General features: G+C 39.0%; 1 protein-coding gene across 5 annotated transcripts in view; it reads left to right on the forward strand.

The window, feature by feature from the left end:
* kif21b (kinesin family member 21B) overlaps positions 1-16,828 on the forward strand; it is a 159,756-nt gene extending 142,928 nt beyond the window's left edge. For 3 of the 5 annotated variants that reach the window (XM_057845038.1, XM_057845040.1, XM_057845039.1), the window contains 3 exons: positions 7,928-8,127; positions 12,996-13,119; positions 15,310-16,828. In XM_057845038.1, coding sequence (XP_057701021.1) covers positions 7,928-8,127; positions 12,996-13,095 — 300 coding nt within the window. In that variant the 3' untranslated portion in view covers positions 13,096-13,119; positions 15,310-16,828. The remainder of the gene's footprint in view (positions 1-7,927; positions 8,128-12,995; positions 13,120-15,309) is intronic. The other 2 variants (XM_057845041.1, XM_057845042.1) reach the window with 1 other exon arrangement.
* The last annotated feature ends 1,187 nt before the right edge of the window (positions 16,829-18,015 follow it).

Below are 18,015 nucleotides of genomic sequence, written 5' to 3' on the forward strand. Positions count from 1 at the left end.
ACATTGATAAATCCATTTCGCCACATGGCAAAAAAAAATGCCACATGGCAAAAAAAATGCCACATGGCAAAATCTACAGTATTTTGCCACAGGGCAAAAAAATGCCACATGGCAAAAAAAAAAAAAAAAAAAAAAAAAAAAAGCCACATGGCAAAATCCATTTTTGCCACATGGCAACAAAATGCCACATGGTGAACTCAATTTTGCCCCTTTGCAAATAACCACTTGTGTTTCTCACTGTCTCTCCATATTGGGTCACTTTCTATTCATTTTGTGGCATTTCGGGTTCACTTCTTGTTCACATTGGGTCACTTCCTGGTGATATAAGGGAATTTGAGGGATCACTTCCTGTTGATTTTGAGGCATTCCAGGATCACTCCCTGTTAATTTTAAGCCATTGTAGGGTCTCTTCCTATTGATTTTGGGGCTTTCAGTGTCACTTCCTGTTCATATTGGGTCACTTCCTGTTGATGTACGGTCACTTCCTTTTCCTTTTGAGGCATTTGCGGCTCACTTCCTGTTGATTTTGGCTTACAGAAAAAAATGTCCCCAAATGAAAGGAAGTGACTCAAAATCAACAGGAAGTAACCTTTAAATGCCTTAAAATGAACTGTTTCAGTGCCATTGACGGCGCTGGTCGTCCAATCCAGTTAAACACAATTGGATGTCTAGCGCCGTCAATGGCAGCCAGTCAGTTAACTTATTTGACACCTCCGCAGTAACCAGTGCAGGCACACGTTTCTTTTGTAACATAAAGTATATTTACATTTTTATACAGCATTCGGGAAGAACTACCATAGAGTGGACATTAGTTATAAAGAAAGTACTCCGCGTATTCCCGCGAGGTTATACACTGTGCTTCGCCACAGAAAGGTTGATAACAAAACACTCCCTAAAGAAGGCAGTGCGCCAAAGCAGTAATATACAATATCATCTTATACCCCAGGCTTGCGTTCACATGCAACTTCATAATTATACAGCAGGCTGTAAAATAGATTGTATTGGCTCTTTGGCAAATGAGGTAGAGGTGAGACTCCACGGACCAAGGCACAAATGAGTCTTTGAACATGCCTTATTTTCTTATTTAGTCTGCTGGGAGAAATAAAAAAAGATTGAAGATGGGAGTAAAAATAAGATATAACTTATTAAAAACTTGACAATGGGCTGCTTAATATGCAAATGAATGTGCATGCCAATGAAATCTACACGGCGTTATGCATTTTTAACATAGGCAGCTAGCAGTCGATCCACAAGAGACACCACAGAAGAAAACACCCGCTTTTCTTTTGCCCTGATGTTGACATACTTTCCTAGCACTTTATACATGACACACAGGCGCCACAAAGCGAAGCCCGAGTATAAATGAAGAAATGAAGGGAGTGCGACAGTGAGCTGTCCAAAACTTATGACACATCTCACATGAAAAGAAATGAACCAGTGCTGTTTTTCAGCAGTCTGGTGTGAAAGGGTGCACAATCATTGTGTATGTGGGAGGGGGCTACTCAGCGAAAGTTTTGGATAGGGTGGTAAGATTTTTGCTAAGAGGCGGGACCCAAAATAGAAACTTGTTCCATTTTCATAGCGTTGCCGCGTTCAGCAACGCATCCAATAGCAGACCGATAACAGGCGTACTGGTACAGTGCTGGCCAAAAAGTATTGGCACCCCTGCAATTCTATCAGATAATGTTCAATTCCTCCCAGTAAATTATTGTGATTACAAATGCTTCGGCAGTAATGTCTTCATTTATTTTGCTTGCAAAGAAAAAACACAAAAGTGAATGGAAAAAAAATAAAAATAAATCATGATAATTTTAATACAAAACTCCAAAAATGGGCCGGACAAAAGTATTGGAATCCTTTGAAAAACCACGTGATGCTTCTCTAATTTGTGTAATTAACAGCATCTGTTACTTAAATGTGCACATAACAGTTGGTGGCGATATCTAAATCACACTTGCAGCCAGTTAAAATGGATTTAAGTTGACTCAACCTCTGTCCTGTGTCCTTGTGTAGACCACATGGCAAATTGATATTGCCCTGTGGCAAAATTGACTTTGCCAGTGGCATTTTTTTTGCTATGTGGCAAAATTGATTTTGCCATGTGGCATTTTTCTGCCATCTGGCAAAATGGATTTTGCCATGTGGCTTTTTTTTACCACGTGGCAAAATGAATTTTGCCATGTGGCATTTTTTTACCACGTGGCAAAATAAATTTTTCCATTTGGCTTTTTTTCCTTTGCTGTGTACCAAAATTGATTTTGCCATGTGGTATTTTTTTGCCATGTGGCTTTTTTTTTTTTTTTTTGCTGTGTGGTAAAATTGATTTTGCCATGAGGCAAAATCGATTTTTCCAGTGGCATTTTTTTTTTTGCCATGTGGCATTTTTTTTTGCCATGTGGACAAATGGATTTTGCCATGTTGCAAAATAGATTTTTCCATTTGGCTTTTTTTTTTTTTTTTTGCTATTTAGCAAAACTGATTTTGCCATGTGGTATATTTTGGGGCAAAATCCATTTTGCCACATGGCAAAAAAAATGCTACTGGCAAAATCAATTTTGGCTTTTTTTTTTTTTTTTTTTTTTTTGCCATGTGGCAAAATGGATTTTGCCATGTGGCATTTTTTTGCCATGTGGCAAAATGGATTTTTTCATGTGGCATTTGGTTTTTGCCATGGGGCAAAACTGATTTTGCCATTTGGCCTTTTTTTTTGTTGCATGCGTGCATAGCCGCCAATGGCATAACCTGACTTGGGTGTCTGTTGAATGTCAATGCGCTGTGATGGTAAGTGGATGGCCAAAAAATCACAGCCACACGTTTTTCTGCCTTTTAAATTAAATGGAAAATTTGGATGTGCATAGATGTCAATAGCATGGATGTGCACGGCCTGCAAAACTGCCATATACCCCCCAAAAATGCCACATACCCCACAAAAAATGCCACAAACCATTCATTTTGCCACATGGCAAAAACAATGCCACATGGCAATATCCATTTTTCCAAGGGGTAAAAACAGTGCCACATGGCAATATCCATTTTTCCACATGGCAAAAAATGCCAAATGACAAAATCCATTTTGCCACATGGCAAAAAAAAGCCACATGTCAAAATCCATTTTGCAATATGGCAAAATCAGTTTTACCACATGGCAAAAACAATGCCACATGGAAAAATAAAATTTTCCACTTCGCAAAGGATGCCAAATGGCAAAATCCATTTTGCCACATGGCAAAAAAAAAAAAAAAAAAAGCCAAATGGCAAAATCCATTTTGCCACATGGCAAAATCAGTTTTGCCACATGGCAAAAAAAATGCCACATGGCAAATACAACTTTTCTTTCACGCTGTCTCTCCAAACTGGGTGTCTCAGAGCGGAACTTCAAGTCACCTGAGTGTTTTCCGCCCTATCCAAAAAGTCCAAAAGTATATGTATGGTGATATTATTTTCGAGTTATGCTGTGATTTGCAGCAACCCCTTTAATTTCAAAATGGACCTGAAGGGGTGTGATTAATTTTTGCTATGTTTGCGCTAGTTGGGACACCCCTCTGTTATTGAGAGAGTTGGTAGGCTCTGTCAGCCACGACGGAGGGGCGATGATTGACGTCATCGCTCGAAATTAATTTCTCAATATCTGTAATAGCAGCACAAACGAAAATTTTTACAGCGCAAACGTAGTAAAAATGATCGACATCATTTTTACATAAATTCTCGTCTGATGGGGGGCCAACTTCACGGAGGTACCTGATTGGCGTTTCAACACTGTGCAATCGCAGTATCGAATGATGTGAGTTCCTGTATAGAGCGCCCTGCAAGATCAACTCAACGTCCGCGGTAGGGTTGCAAGTAATTAACCCCGTCGCCACTCAGGAGCGCAATTTTGGCAGACTTCACTCATTCAGCTGACCCTCTTACCCTTTGACATGGAAGATGTGGGAGCATTTGGTGGGGCAGTGCATTTCATAGCATTCGACAAGATATTCCGAGAAAATTCACCTTTCCTGTAGCTTTTGGCTTAATCAAAACCTGACTGTTAGATATTTATAGCTGGACTAAATTTTCATCAAGATGCTTGCTTAACACACAGTTAGCCATTGTTACAGTGGTATGAAAAAGTATCTGAACCTTTTGGAATTTTTCACATTTCTGCATAAAATCACCATCAAATGTGATCTGATCTTTGTCAAAATCACACAGATGAAAAAAACAATGTCTGCTTTAACTAAAACCACCCAAACATTTATAGGTTTTTGTATTAGAATGAGGATAGTATGCAAACAATTACTGGAGGGGTGAAAATAAGTGAACAGTCCAATTTAATATTTTGTGCCCCCCCTTTGGCAGCAATAACTTCAACCAGACGCTTCCTGTAGCAGCAGATCAGTCTGGCACATTGATCAAGACTAATCTTGGCCCATTTTTCACTACAAAACTGCTGTAGTTAGTCAGATTCCTGGGATGTCTGGCATGAATCACTGTCTTTAGGTCATGCCACAGCATCTCAATGGGGTTCAAGTCTGGACTTTGACTTGGCCACTTCAGAACGTGTGTTTTGTTCTTCTTAAACCATTCTGAAGTTGATTTACTTCTGTGTTTTGGATCGTTGTCTTGTTGCAGCTTCCATCCTCTTTTTAGCTTCAACTGTCTGACAGCCTCAGGTTTTCCTGCAAAACATCCTTTTGAATTCATTCTTCCATTAATAATTGCAAGTTGTCCAGGCCCTGAGGCAGCAAAACAGCCCCAAATCATGATGCCCCCTCCACCATGCTTCACGGTGGGAATGAGATATTGATGTTGGTGAGCTGTTCCATTTTTCCTCCAAGCACGATGTTGTGTTACTCCCAAACAATTCAACTTTGGTTTAATCAGTCCACAAAATATTTTGCCAAAACCTCTGTGGAGCGTCCAAGTGCCTTTTGGCGAACATTAAACAAGCAGCAATGTTTTTTTTTTTTTTTTACACAGCAGTGGCTTCCTCCGTGGAGTCCTCCCATGAACACCATTCTTGGCCATAGTTTTACATATAGTTGATGTGTGCACAGGATATTGGACTGTGGCAGTGATTTCTGTAAGTCTTTAGCAGACACTGTAGGGTTCTTTTTTACCTCTCTTAGTATTCTGCACTGAACTCTTGGAGTCATCTTTGGTGGAAGGCCACTCCTTGGGAGGGAAGCAACAGTGCCAAACTCTTTCCATTTGTAACTTCTCTGACTGTCGATTGATAAACATCCAGACTTTTAGAGATGGTTTTGTATCCTTTCCCAGCTTTATACAAATCAACGATCGCAGGTTTTCAGACAGCTCTTCTGACCGAGCCATGATGCACATCAGACAATGCTTCTCATTAAGACATTTCTTACCAGGTGTGTGTTTTATCGTGAGCAGGGCAGCTTCAAACCACTCAACTGTGATTTGGCACACACCTGACTTAAATTGTTTTGTAACAATTGATTTCAATTGCTCTTTAAGTCTCCTTAGGCAGAGGGTTCACTCATTCTCCCCCCCCCCCCTTCTGTCATTGTTTGCATACAATCCTCATTAAACAATGACTACCTATTAATATTTGTGTAGTTTTAGTTAAAGCAAACAGTTTTTTCATCTGTGTGATTTTGACAAAGATCACATTTGATGGTGATTTTATGCAGAAATGTGAGAAATTCCAAAAGGTTCAGATACTTTTTCACACCACTGTACATCTTCTGTAATTTTCGGACTATAAGCCGCTACTTTTTCCCCTCATTTTGAATTTATTTGGGTTAACAGATAACACTTAATTTGACAGCGGCGTCATAAGACTGCCATAAGACCGTCATAATTGTGACATGACACTATCATGGGGAATAATGAATGCTAATGGCAGATATAATTAAGTATCATACGACAAATTACATCACTAACACTCCGTTTATGTCCAGTTGAAATCTTTCACATTCATTTGAAAGTGAATTTTTTTGCCAGATGACACAAAATGACATTTGTAATAAACATTCATTAATGGTAATAGCAGTGTTATGTCATAAGTATGATGGTCTTATGACAGTTTTATGGCTCCACTGTCAAATTAAGTGTTACTAAATACCAGAGCTAGCAATTAACGAAACAACTGGAACAGTAACTGAAGAAATCGAAACCGCTGTAATGCATGCTAGGAGGCATATTTGACAAAAACAGTGTTGGCAGCAGGTGGCAGCAGAGGTTGACTGTGTCCCCCAAGGGTGCAGTGATGGTGAAATGAAGCTTCTTGAAGCAATGAAGTAAGACGTGACCAATGCTCATTTCTGCCATTGACAACAATAGACGTCCAATTCACTAATACTGTGTCTGTGCTAACTGCGTATGTTTTTCCCAACCGTGTGTTAGACCACACAGAGAAAACACATTAGAAAATTAGCAAGGGAAATAAACACACATAGCAAAAATGTTTTAGCAAGAGCGAAATGTCAAATCCCTCCACCCCACGGCAAATGAAACAATTTTGTTTTGTAGTGCTTATTTGAAAAGCTGAAGCTCTGCCTGTAGGCTATTTGAGTTTTGAAAAGTGCAATGAGGCAGGAAAGTTTGCCACTTGAGCGGCAAATATATAAATATTTTTCTGGAAGTGCACACATATTTAAGTTGCTGCCATTTTTTCTTTTCTTTGAACCTGCTACTTTGAGGTTTGTGTCATTGGGATTATCTTTTCAAACACAAGGGAGCGCATGTGGTTTCTTGACTGAATTGAGCTAAGAATAACTTTGCCTTTGGATTTCCATCTGTGGTTATATGGTGCCATGATGTTTCCTTACCTACGAAGACGTTTGTTTTCGTTTTTTTTTTTTTTTTTTTTTTTTTTAAATGCTCAACTACTGCATAGAACATTTTTCTTCTACATGAGTCTATAAAACCTGATTCAAAAAAATAAAATAAAAATTAAGTTAAAAAAAGTGGAATTTCAAAATGTCTTTTGTCAACATCACCTTATTTATACATCAGAAATTTCAGGACGCTTAGGGGCACAAAAGTTAATAAAAAATTAAAAAAAAAAAAAATTTTTTTTTGGCTTCAAACGTACGGTTCTGCTAAAGTTCGCCAAAAACGTACCCATTCATTTCTATTGGGCAAAATGTCCTATTCATTTCCAATGGCCTGCCATTCATTTCAATACCACATTCACTCCTATTGATTTCCAACCCAAGTGCCCCGATACCAACAGGAAGTGACCTGATATCAACAGGAAGTGATCCAAAAATACCCCAAAATCAACAGGAAGTGACCCGAAAACAACAGGAAATGAGTTGATAACATTAAGTGGACGGATATTGACAAGAAGTGACCCCCGAATGCCTCAAAATCAACAGGAAGTGACCCAATATGAACAGGAAGTGACCCTGAATTCCCAAAAATCAACAGGAAGTGAACATATACGAACAGGAAATTATCAGAAAATCCTTCCAAATATATAGGAATTCAACTCATATCAAAAGTAAGTAACGCTGAAATTGCCCAAAATAAATAGGAAGTGACCAGATGTTAGCAGGAAGTGAACTGATACCAACAGGAAGTGATCTCTCAATACCCCTAAATTCATTCAAAGTCAACCGAAAACAACCGGAAATTAGCTGACATCAACGCGGAGTGAACTGACATTAACAAGAAGTTACCCCTCAATGCCCCAAAATCAACAGGAAGTGACCCAATATGAGTAGGAAGTGACCCCGGATGGTGCCAGATCAACAGGTAGGGACTCTGAAATGCCCATAAATCGACAGGAAACAAACTGAAATCAACAGGAAGCTACTCCCAAATGCCCCAAAATCAGTAGGAAGTGAGCCTGAAATGCCTCAAAATCAATAGGAAGTGACCCGCAATGCCCTGAATTGCATCTTAAAATTTCAGTCCATGAGTATTCAATGCCTTTTAATGACTTAGCACCGCTCTTTATTTTTCTTGCCAGCAAATTCCCATTGCGCACAAGGACTGGGTGTGCGCCCTGGCCTACGTCCCGGGGAGGCCCTTGCTGCTCAGCGGTTGTCGGGGCGGCATGCTGAAGGTGTGGAACGTTGACAACTTCACTCCAATAGGAGAAGTCAAGGCACACGACAGCCCCATCAATGCCATATGTACAAACTCTAGGCAGATTTTCACTGCGTCCAGGTAAGTTTTGAAGTTTCTACTCTTCAAAAACGCAGTTACTATTCATGTGCCAGGAATTTATTTCTTGAAATAGGCCTGGGGTCAAAGCAGGCTGAGATACCTCACATACATGCCATATATGAAAAATATTGAACCTTGGATAAGGGAGTTATTAGTCATTTACTGAAGTTGGCGTTTTGCCAAAAAAATAAAGGCAGACTCTGGCACCCCGCCCAGGCCAGGCCCATGAATGGAAACCCACAATTTTGATGAATTTAGCTCATATGTCTCATGAACAGTCTCACCAATTTTGAGGAGGATCCAGTTAACTCCGTAGGCGCCAAGGTCTTAAATGTGCACCCTTTAAATTGGTTAAAAATATTCAATCCAAAATACCCGATATCCTGTTGGGTTTGGAATATGCGTGCAAGAGACTTTTTGGAACAGTTTTGCACAAAGTATTGACTCCTTGAATTTCATCACTCAATGTTGAAAAGGCCTTTTTTAAAATTTCAAGGGGGCACCACAGAGCTTTTTCTAGGACTGTCAAAATTATTGCGTTAACGGGCGGGAATTAATTTTTTAAATTAAACACGTTAAAATATTTGACGCAATTAACGCACATGCCCCGCTCAGACAGATTTAAATGACAGTACAGTGAAATGCCCACATGTTAATTGTGTTTTATGGAGTTTTGCCGCCGTCTGCTGGCGCTTGGGTGCGACTGATTTGATAGGCTTCAGCACCCATGAGCATTGTGTAAGTAATTAGTGACATCAACAATGGCGGGCTACTAGTTTATTTTTTAATTGAAATTTTTACAAATTTTATTAAAACGAAAACATCAAGAGGGGTTTTAATATAAAATTTCTATAAATTGTACTAACATTTATCTTTTAAGAACTACAAGTCTTTCTATCCATGGATCGCTTTAACAGAATGTTAATGTTAATGCCATTTTGTTGATTTATTGTTATAATAAACAAATACAGTCCCTATGTACAGTATGTTGAATGTATATATCCATCTTGTGTCTTATCTTTCCATTCCAACAATAATTTACAGAAAAATATGGCATATTTTACAGATGGTTTGAATTGCGATTAATTGCGATTAATTACGATTAATTAATTTTTAAGCTGTAATTAACTCGATTAAAAAATTTTAATCGTTTGACAGCCCTAGTTTTTTCCAAAAGGTCACAAAATCATTGAAATTTACGCCAAGCCGCATGTATGTGCAAATTTTGGTGAAGGCACAAACAGCAAGCTAACAAGCAATGGCTGCCCAAGTTAGCTCGTCTTTTAGCACTTTGTGTTTGCTATGAGCTCGAGTAGTCACGTGATAACGTCTGTAGAAAAAGCCTAATAAATTACAGTTAAGCGCCACTTGGATGGTGACAAAGCATTACAAATAAAGACAAGACGTTTTTAGAGTAGCTTGCCAATTAGGCAGTGTACATGTAAAACGCAATTCATTTTATGAAAAAAAAAAATCATAATACGAAAGCCTGTGTGCTCATTGACAATAAAGAAAACCCAAGAATAATATCAGTTTCGACAGAAAAGGGCACTGGCAAGCTTGGAAAACTTACAATAATGTTTCTGACATTGTTGCGGAGTAGACCTCACACCTACGGAGCCCCTAAAGGGACATCGGCAGAAATAAAAAATAATAAAAAATTTAAGCAATCTAGTGCGCACCAGAAACAATCTGGAAAACATTAGCATTATATAGCATTTAAGCTAGTGGACTTTTCCTACACAAGTTAGCCAATTGCAACAATGAAACAGTTGGCTAACTTGCATAGTAAATGTCTGCTAGCTTAAATGCTATATAACGTTAATGTTTACAACAATTGACTAACTTGCATAGCAAAAGTCTGCTTGCTTGAATTCTATGTAATGCTAATGTTTACAACGATTGGCCAACTTTCACAGCTTAAAAAGTCCGATAGCTTAAATGGTATATAATGCTAATGTTTACAATTACCGTCTTGGCCCGAATATAAGACGATGTTTTTTGTATTGAAATAAGACTGAAAAAGTGGGGGTCGTCTTATATTCGCGGTCTAGACATTATACCCATTCACAACGCTAGATGGCGCCAGATATCATTGAAGCGATGTTCTGTCATGACAGATCTCAGCTACTCTCAAGTTTAACCAGTTTGCATTATTTTATTGCAATGTTTTTCCTTGTTCAGATTTGTTTCCAAGACTACAGTTACAGTTAGACTTCACTTTGATGGTTAATGCAGTTATTGCAATTTTGTTGTTTTATCACAATAGATTGGTTTATTTACATTTCAAAAACCAGAAGCCATTCATTTACAAATGTGATTGCACTTTAGTTTACATATTTAAATGTTCAGATATTAAGATTTGAATGAGGCAAATTAACAGGCTTTTTCTCTCAAATATATTGTTATAATCATTTGTTTCAGATGTAATTATTTTCTGTATAAAAATTAAAATGTATGTCAACACCTGGGGAAATGCTAATATTCCATCATTTATCCATAAACGAATGCCTTTTGAATTCATATCATGTCACTTCGTGTAATTACACACATCGCAACACCAAGAAAATGAGAGAAATTTGGGTCAATTTCAAGCTAAAAAAACCCCCGAGATCCCGGAAATCTGGCAGATTGTGGGCGTGACATCAAAACAAGGAAACAACCGGCTCAGTGCTTTAGTACTGAATGGCGGTGATGATGGCGGACAATTACGTTTCTAGTTGCAGCGACGAATCCGACGTAACGAACATTCTTCTAATGGTGACGAGGAGAGTTATGAACCTTTCTTTGGTGTTTTGGGTTATCAATTTGAGCCCAAACGAAAGCCAATGCAGCCTAATGAAAGGATTATTGAGGGAAGCAATCACACTGATGAAACCCCGACAACAGTTCGTGTGGGAAACACCAAATGGTATGTTTTGCATTTCTTTTTGTGAAGCTGATACACCGTAACCGCAAAATAAAGTAATGTATAGAATAATTATCATTTAATATGCTATCATCGGTTTCGCTCTGCCAACCGACACAAATAGGAATGGGATTAGAGCAGGGATCCCCAACCTTTTTTGCACCACGGACCGGTGTGATTTGGGTCTTTTTTTCACGGACCGGTGTCCCTCTTTTATATTCAGTTGGACTCTCAATGTTATCCAATGGTGCTAAAAAACTATTTACATCACAAACATACATGTGCAACACGGAAATGGCGTAAATTAACGCTTAACGACACGGCGGAGTCGTTAAGTGAGAGGGCTACGTGCAGTTGTTGTGTGCGCCAAACATGGCAAACGTAAGTTAATATTCCTTTCTTTAAAGAAAGTTTGTAGTGTGTACTTAGGAATCGCTGAATTCGCGGTCCTTTTTAACGTTACGCGCATGCCAACTGTGTCAGCACACCGGCAATGTGCGGCAGAAAAATACAGCAAATATAAAATAGCATTTGTTTTTAACCCTGTCGTGTTAAGTGCAGGGAAAAAATACAACTCACCCGCTGAATCAGTTGGAGGGCCGAGTTTGTTTCATTGAAACGAGATGGGAGAGTGAGAGAAGCTAGCATCAAGCTAGCGATGTTGGAAATTGTAGCACAGTTTTCAGCGTGCTCCAAGCGATGTCGGGATATTCCGAAATGACTTTAATCCAGAACTTCGGTAGAGTTGTTGTCTCAAATGTACGTTTAAGTCGCCGTGATTTGCGATCTCTACGAGCTGATATTCCTGTTCCACAGACATGCTCGAATTACTCGATTTATTCACATACGGGTCACAAATTCACTCCTTCGCAGTTCGTGGGTCTTTAGTGATTGGGAAGTAGTATAAATTTTGTTTTCTTTGAGGTTGTAGGCACATCTTCTGGCTCGTCGGGTTCCCGTTTCCCTGTAAAATTGCAAAATTAGCCCTCTTAGCACTGACGAACTTTACTCATTGTCTGCGTAGTCCAGCTCTTTTTCTTGCGTTCGGGAACTCATGGGTACTACATTGCGACAAATGGCTATTTGTAAACCACATAGCATGACAGGTTTGAACCATTTTTTGATAAAACACGAACGCAACTCTCTCGTCGATAAACAACGATGGCACCTGCCTCGACCTTTTGTTTCCTTGTTATGACGTCTCCACCCCATTTGGCTGTTTCTGGAACACTTTCGGAAATGTTTGTCATTTTCGATCTATTTTCGATAATTGCTCATTAATGTGATTGATTTTTTTGTTAACTGTATCAATATTTGTTATCTTGGCACATAACGGTTCTATTGATGTCTCACACCCCCTTTGCGTTTTCACACCCTTTAATTTGGTGTTCAAAAAGTCATTTTTCAAACTTGAGTCTTGAAAAATATGGGGTCGTCTTATCATCAGAGCCGTCTCATATTCGGGCCAATACAGTAGTTAGTCTGTCAATTGTTGCATTGTTGCATGGCTAACTTGAATTGCAAAAAGTCTGCAATCTTAATTGGATATAATGCTAATGTTTACAACAATTGGCTAACTTGCATCGCAAAAGTCCTGCTAGCTTAAATGCTATATCATGGTAATGTTTACAACAATTGGCTAACTTGCATCGCAAAAGTCCTGCTAGCTTAAATGCTATATCATGGTAATGTTTACAACAATTGGCTAACTTGCATCGCAAAAGATTGCTTGCTTAAATGCTATATAATGCTAATGTTAACCAGATTCTGGTGCGCACCTAATTGCTTAATTTTATATTATTTCTGGCGATGTCTCTTTACGGGCTCCGTACATACCAGATGATTCATTTGCTTTTTTTCCCAACTTCACTAATGTTCTACCCCTTCTGCTTTCCGCCTTCTCCCTCTTCAATCCTTCCACACCTGTCTGTCTCGAACTCTTCCTCTGGGACGACCCCAGTGATTGCAGGGTGAAATTATGGAACTATGTGCCTGGCTTGACCCCATGCCTTCCTCGCCGGGTCCTCGCCATCAAGGGCCGAGCCACCAGCCTCCCATGATTACCACCTTCCCTCATCCCTCTGGTACTTTCTTCTCCTTTCCTTTTCCTCTTTCCACTTTTCTTTGTCCTTCCTTTTTCGTTGACCTATTTCTACTCTCCTACCTTTATGTGAGGGCTTCATGCGTCTGTGAGACAACTAGCATAGTGTGTGATAAATACAGAACACGCAGTAAAACAATAAACTTGCAAAGGGTTAGTACATTTAAATTCTTTTTAGCCGTAAACTGATTGCTATTCTTAGACCTCCAATTTTCTGGAATTGTTATCGTTCTTCTACAGACACTGCACTCAGTTTGGCTTCAAAGTAAATTCCAATTTCCGACCATGGAGAGAGCCCTGTTTAAAAAAACAAACAAAAAGGGAATACTGGTTTTAAAAAATTCAAAGAGGAGATTTGATAAGAGCTGAAATACTTTGTAAATGTCTTGTAAAACTCATTTCTAAAATGCTGTGAAGGAAATAAGAACATTTCAACTTTATTTTAAGCCCCTCCCTACCAATCCACTCTATGGAGCTCCCCAGAGTAGAAAAAAAACTCATAGGTAGTTTGTACCCACAGTTTAGTCATCTGTACCCTCAAATTACTAAACTGTACCCACAGTTTACTAAACTATACCCACGGTTTAGTTATTTGTATTTACAGATGACTCAACTGTACCCACAGTTGACTCAACTGCGGTTAAAGATGACTATACTGTGGATATAGATGACTCAACTGTACCCACAGTTGAGTCATATGTACCAAAGGTTTACTAAACTGTACCCACAGATTACTGAACTGTACCCAAAGATTACTAAATTGTCCTACAGTTTTGTCATTTGTGCCCACAGATTATTAAACTGTGCCCACAGTTTAGTTATTTGTATTGTCATTGTATACAGATGACTAAACTGTACCCACAGTTTAGTCATCTGTACCCACAGTTTACTAAACTGGACCCTGTTTATTCATATGTGCCAACAGTTTACTAAACTGTGCCCACAGTTTACTAAACTGTACCCACAGTTTACTAAACTGTACTCACAGTTTAGTCATCTGTACCCACAGTTAACTTAACTATACCCACAGTGTAGTCATCTGTACCCACAGTATAGTCATCTTTAACCGCAGTCGAGTCATCTGTACCCAGTTTGCTAAACTGTACCTGCAGTTTACTAAACTGTACCCGCAGTTTAGTCATGTGCACCCACTGTTTACTAAACTGTACCCACAGTTTACTAGTTTGTATTTAAATATTACTAAACTGTATCCACAGTATAGTCATCTGTACCAAAGGTATACTAAACTGTACCCGCAGATTACTGAACTGTGCCCAAAGATTACTAAATTGTACCCACTGTTTTGTCATTTGTGCCCACAGAATACTAAACTGCACCCACAGTTTAGTCATCTGTACCCACAGTTTACTAAACTGCACCCACAGTTTAGTCATCTGTACCCACAGTTTACTAAACTGTACCCAAAGATTACTAAATTGTATCCACAGTTTTGTCATTTGTACCCACAGGTTACTAAACGTTACCCACAGTATAGTAATCTGTACCCACAGTTTACTAAACTGTACCCACAGTTTAGTAGTTTGTATTTACAAATTACTAAACTGTACCCACAATTTAGTCATCTTTAACCACAGTTTACTAAACTCTACCCGCGGATTTCTAAACTGTACACAAAGATAACTAAATTGTACCCCCACTTTTGCCAGTTTTGTCATCTGTACCCACAGAATATGAAACATTACTGACAGTTTACTAAACTGTCCATGCAGGTTAGTCATCTGTAACCACAGTTGACGAAACTGTACCCACAGTTTAGTCATCTGTACACACAGATGTATAAACTATACCCAATGATCATTAAATTATACCCAGATTACTAAACTGTCCCACAGTTTAGTCATCTGTACCCATAGATTATTAAACTGTACCAACAGTTTAATCATATGTACCCACAGTTTAGCAATGACCTGAAATCAATAGTCACCAATTTGATTTGGTGAGGACTCCAAACGTCGACGAACCAAGCTTGCACATACATTGCTTGCACGTACACTTGTCACAAAGGACTTTGTTCAGATGCTACACTTTTCGATATATTGTCTCACCTCGACTAGTACTACCTATCTTTATTTATGAGTCACCAGAAGGCTTCACAAAGTTTAAGAAAAAATATCTCACTCTTGTTTTTCTTGTGTTGTGTTTCTGTCTGCAGCGACAAGACGGTGAAGATCTGGCTGTCCAAGGTGTGGAGGAAGAGGTGACACCTCGAGTGATGGCGGTTGACCATTTTTTGGCGCGGCTTCAGATGTGAGGCGCGACCTCAAGGCAATCCCACTTTTATTTGTCACTGTGAAAAATGGAACATTACATTGAAAGGCATAATAAACAATTGTTCCTTTCATTTTTTTCCCCCAATTGAAATTTGAAAGTGCCATTTGTCGTGACGCTTCTCGGACAAGGCGAATGCGTCTTGCAGGCACATCTGGCAGGACCATTTCTCTCATCATAACAAAATGAAGAAGCGTGTCCTGCTGTTTCCCTTGGTTTTTTGTTTTCACGGGTGAAAAGTAGAATACTCAAGGAAGGACATTTATGGAAATTATTTTTGTATTTTTTACCATCAATCACTGGACAATCATCATTGTTATCATTATTTTTGTTTTTACATGTCTTGCTCAGCTGCTTACACACGGAGAATAGAAATCTGAGTGTCCTTATGGTCTGAACAGTTTTAATGTATCACATGGGAGTTTGATATACTCCCATTGTGGTTGTTCATTATGTTTTATTTATTCGGGGAAAGCAACGAACAGGATGGGGTTATGTTATGGGCGGACAGAAAGAAAAGAAGCGGACAGAAGAGGAGAAGAACAAACAACAAAAAATATACATGATTAAACACTTATGCTACCTATGAACTAGGAGTGTAACGGTACACACGTCACGGTTCGGTCCGTACCTCACGGTTTGGTACAACAGGAAGAACAAAAATCACAGTATTTGAAAGTTCAAGTTTGTTCTATTGGCTAAAACTAAACATCAACTCTTATTAAAGTGCAAAATAAATAGAAGGAAACTTGTGAATTTGTGTTTTTATGGTTCTGACATTCTTTAATTCTTAGTTTATGTGCAAAAACAGACAACACACCCTTTTTATAGGGGTCAACTACTGTGGTAACTGTTAAAGTCCGGTAGCACTCGCCAGCTTGCAACCTAGCTAATTTGTTTAAAAAAATAATTTTCAATGTTGGATTATACACAGTTAACTGTAAAGGGCTTGTTATGTTTTTGCGTCGGGACAACGCCGTAGCTACTCAGTTGAAGTGTTAAGCTACACCTTAGCCTGACGTGACGCTCCCAAAAATCCTGACTACTCGTCGCGGTGACGCGTTGCTACGTGAACGACAAGGACTGTGATTTGGCCCCGCAAAACTTAATTGCAGGGTTTCCCCTACAAATAAAAGATTGTGGTGCAATGCCACACAAAAATAAAAGCTTTGCACAGACCATCTCCGCAAACGTTTTCTGCAGCTCCTGCATTTCAACATTTGGAGCACAAGCACTGGCTTTCTTAGAATCACATTTTAAAATACGTTGAGTATTTTGGCCCGCTCGGTCAAAAAGGTTCCTGACCTCTGTCCTATTCTATGCTACCTTATCGATAATCCCGGCAGACATTTTCTCTACTTGAGTGTGTCTAATTGCACCTGAGAGACAGCGGGAACCAAAAGTCGTATTTGACATGTGGCATTTTTTTGCCATGTAGTAAAATGGATTTTGCCATGTGGCTTTTTTTTTTTTTTTTTTTTTTTTTTTTGGTGTGTGATATTTTTCGGGGGTATATGGTATTTTTGCAGGCCATGCAAGTCCATACCATTGACGGCTATGCATGTCCAAATTTTCCATTTTTTATAGATGGCAGAAAAACATTTGTGGCTGTGATTGTTGACTACACACTTACTATTAGAGCGCATTGACATTTAGCTGGCACCCAAGTAAGGCTATGCCGTTGACGGGTATGCACGTCCAAATTTTCCATTAATTTTGAATGTGGTTTGTGATTTTTGACCATACACTTTACATTACAGCGCATCCATTTTGCCACATACCTAAAAAAAAATGCCACATGGCAAAATCAATTTTGCTACATGGTAAAAAAAAAATGCCACATGGCAAAATCTATTTTGCCGCATGACAAAAAAAAAAAAAAAAAAGCCACATGGAGAAATCAATTTTGCTACATGGCAAAAAAAGCCATATGACAAAATCAATTTTGCTACTGGGCAAAAAAATGCCACATGGCAAAATCAATTTGGCCACATGGCAAAAATAATGCCACATGGAAAAATCTTTTTTCCAGATGGCAAAAAAATGCCACATGGCAAAATCCATTTTGCCACATAGCAAAAAAAAATGACACATGGCAAAATCAATTTTGGCACATGGCAAAAAGAATGCCACATGGCAAAATCGTGTTTGTATGTTTATAGGTCTCTTTGCACAAAAATGCAGTGCTGGACTTGTCTGGCTTTTTATGTCTGCAAATGTGCCCTCTGTTGGCCCGGCCCGTCTCACTGCTGACCTTGCAAACGGGAAAGCACACATACAGTATCGGAGTGAGGTGATACTGCCCCTGGAGGAGCTCACTAGACTTCATTATCTTGTGCAAAAAAAAAATGTCCTGACGACAGCAGAAATATGAAACGCCCCCCTGCAGACTACAGTGCTTTCATTAAGGGCGAGAATGCTCCCATCTCATACCGTATGTGGCCCCTTTTTATTCTTCTCTGTCAAGATCCCAACAATCCCTCTGTCGGTTTACATTGTCGAGAATATCCAGTAATTGGCTTGGGTCCATTCATGCCACATGCGGACATACTTGAGTACATAGATAGTAAATTTGATTGGACTGAGATGA

This window comes from Corythoichthys intestinalis, chromosome 9 (genome assembly GCF_030265065.1).
Source record: "Corythoichthys intestinalis isolate RoL2023-P3 chromosome 9, ASM3026506v1, whole genome shotgun sequence".
In the NCBI taxonomy this organism is placed as follows: domain Eukaryota; kingdom Metazoa; phylum Chordata; class Actinopteri; order Syngnathiformes; family Syngnathidae; genus Corythoichthys; species Corythoichthys intestinalis.